Genomic DNA, 3,107 nt, shown 5'->3' with positions numbered 1-3,107 from the left:
AGAGGAGGAGGGGGGGAAGGGAAGACGGGAAGGAGGAAACTCTCCCCCGGGAGAGGGGGTTGGTTGCTTTGGGACAGTGAAAGGAAAAGGGGCTGACCTGGCTCCTAAAGGCAGGAACTCAAGTCCTACGAGGCCCCAATTCAGCTTAACTCTGGAAGTATCAAAGTCACTGGGGCGGAGAAAACAAGACCGTTGGGAACTTTCAATTTTTACGATCAGATCCTAACATCTCAGGGCTGCAAAGGCCTTCCAAGGATCGTCTGGGGGCTGCAGAGCATTATGCCCTGTTCTGCCCCCAGGCCCAGCATCTGCAGGGCTGGCTTGGAGGAATGAATCAGCACTCTGGGAGATTTCGTGACCCCCCCACCCCCTCCCGCTAGGAAAAAAGGTGTTTTTCTAAAACTCAACAGTGCCTTGCACATCCTCTATTTTGTGAGGACACAGTCGTCCCACTTATCTTGTACCACTTACAAAAGTGGTCTCAAACCCGGCTGCCCATCCGGAATGCTTGGGATGCTAATATAAAACACTTCACTCTGAGTATGATTCCCTGGAGATGGGCTCAGGCTTAAAACCTGACTTTTAACGGTCTGCTAAGCTGAGCGATTAGGACGCATAGGTAACAATGCTAGAGGGCCTGGCACAACAGGGTAGGTAGGTGTTGCGTGTAAACTGTAGATGTGGGAAATGTATTTGCAGGGTAAACAAACGGGTGTATAGCAAAGTACCTTGAACTAAGGTCTGTACAACTGTGTGTGTACCTGACACTCTGCAAGGAAACGGCACCTCATGTTAGCAATACAAAAGATAAATATTTATTCAGAACAAAACTTTTAACAATTTACATTCTAAGCCACAAGAAAATAGCAAAATATATAGCAAATGAAAGACAAAAACAAAGAAAAAGCAGTGTATTGTTTTCTACTTTACTTGATAATACTTAGTGGACCCATGCCCTCTTGCTTGGCCTATTCCCAAGTACATTTGAGAGTTAACTGAATTCTGGGTTAAAAACACCATTATCCTGAGAGTCAAGAGGCTGCAGATGAGCTCCAGCTAGCTGCTTCTCTAGGGTTCCTAGCTATCGAGGCTAAGGTGCAAATGTAAAACCTTTGGTAGGTTTCTTTACTCAGGGACACCCCCATTTCTCACTGGTGGCAATGAATGGGGAAAGGGAAGGCCTCAAGGACCTGGCACATTTACTTTAGGTGGGGTAACCAGGGAGCAATGAATGCACCTGGGAGTTTGTTCCTTGGTCCCTTCCCTGTCTCCCAAGTACTGTATTCAGGAGCCCCTTTCTGCTCCCTCCCCCAGCTGACTTATCGTCATTGCTCTGGGTTCATCACTGGAGAGAGAGAGATCAGACTTTCTGGGCCCTCAAGTATGGAGGAAATTGTCGTGAAGTGTGAGAGGTAGTGGGATGAGCACCGGGTTTGGGGTCAGGGGACTCTACTATGGGCTAGCTCTGGCTCCAGACAGCTGTGCAACTTTGACCCAAGTATTTAACCACTCTGGGTCTGTTTCATCTTCGGAAAACCAAAAGATTGGCTTAAACCAACTCTCAGGTCCTTTCCAGCAAGAAAAAACTTCCAATTCCTTGATTCTTTCGAAAATGGCTTCTAGGCCATGGGAAGAGCTGTCACAAAGTCCAGGCATTTTATGCCGTAAGAGAGGCCCGTGGCCACCATTCAGAGCTTATTGATTCAGATTATAAACACTTCTAACAACACTGGTTTCACAAATTCTCAGACCACAGAGATTAGAAGCAGCAAATTAAAAGGGAATGGGGAAGGGCTGCAAAAGGTAGACACTGTGACAAAAGCCACAGTTAACAATGTTTTCAATCCAACAAACACTGATGGAGAGAGCCTATTCCTGTGTTAGGCCCCATACCTGGAGCTGGGCATAAACATGAACAAGGCAGGGCTGGGGATTTAACTCGGTGGTGCCGCCGCCTGCCTGGAAAGCGCAAGGACCTGAGTTCGATCCCCGATACAAAAAAAAAAAAAGATGAACAAGGCAGCAAAGCAGCCCAGAGGCTGAAATTCCTGGGAGAAGTCAGGGTGTGGGAAGAGGAGCAGTAAAAAGCACATGGAAAAAAACAAAAACAAAAAAACCCCGCAATTACAAAAAGAAAACCAATACTTTATAAAGGGAGGGGTAGCATCTGCATGATACTGTTCTGGATAGTCCTTACTGGTGAGAATCACCAATTCAGAACAAGCTGAAATAGTAAACTCGGTTTAAGAAGGCATAAACACGTCTCTGGAAGGTTTTTTAAAGATCTCCTTCAAAACACGATAAAAAGAAATGCTTTAAAAAAAGTTTTGGCACTTAAGAGGGGCAAGCTGGCTGTGTTCACTCTGGCAGGCAGGCGGGGAGGGGGTTGTTCAGTGCCCGGCCACGCCAGTGAGCTGAGCTGCCACGGAATTGTGAACTGCTTTGGGACACTGGGCAAAGGCATGCCCTCGCTTGCCACAGAGGTTGCACACGATGCCCTTGCGGCAGTAAGGGCTCAGGTGCCCCTCTTCTCCGCACCTGAAACACCTGTCCTGCGTGCAGCTGCCGCTCATGTGGGTCCGGGAACCACATTTAAAACACGTCTTGGGCTGACCCTTGTACCAGCTGTAACCTCTCTCGGCCCCCAGAAAGAAGGCCCCCGGCAGGTGCCTGACCCCACCCTCCCCCTGGCGCAGCTCGATCTCACACTTGTATTCCCCGGTCCAGATCCCAAACCTATCGGTCACTTTCACGGGCACGGCCAGCACGTCGCAGTGGCGCTTGAGCCAGGTGACGATGTCTTCCACGTCCACTGTCTCGTTCCGGAATAGGATGAAGAGCGTCTTCAAGCTGGACTTGCTCCGCCCCAGCACCACAAAGTTCTCCCAGCAGTCCTCCTGCTCGCGTTTCTCCTCGTAGACGCGGAGGAAGAGGGCCAGCTTCTCCGCCGAGCGGAAGCTCACGTCGAACTCACGGCTGCCTGGGATCTGGATGACCGCGTAGATGTCGCTCGGGTCCATGCCGATGGAGCGCAGGATGAGCGCGCCCACCACAAAGTCCCGGGTCGGGCAGGCGCCCTCGTCGCCCTGGAAACAGATGCGCACGAG

The 3,107-nt window shown here is 50.1% G+C and overlaps 1 protein-coding gene across 1 annotated transcript; it reads right to left on the bottom strand.

The window, feature by feature from the left end:
* Positions 1 to 842: 842 nt before the first annotated feature.
* Positions 843 to 3,107, bottom strand: Zcchc3 (zinc finger CCHC-type containing 3; the record flags this gene model as incomplete). The annotated part of the gene is made up of 1 exon (XM_010621494.2): positions 843 to 3,107. A coding segment is annotated over one exon (717 nt), but the record flags the coding sequence as incomplete, so codon positions are not given.

The sequence above is a fragment of the Fukomys damarensis genome, unplaced genomic scaffold (genome assembly GCF_012274545.1).
Source record: "Fukomys damarensis isolate Sample0158 unplaced genomic scaffold, DMR_v1.0_HiC HiC_scaffold_22, whole genome shotgun sequence".
Lineage (NCBI taxonomy): Eukaryota > Metazoa > Chordata > Mammalia > Rodentia > Bathyergidae > Fukomys > Fukomys damarensis.
This window is presented reverse-complemented; position numbering and strand designations above follow the sequence as displayed.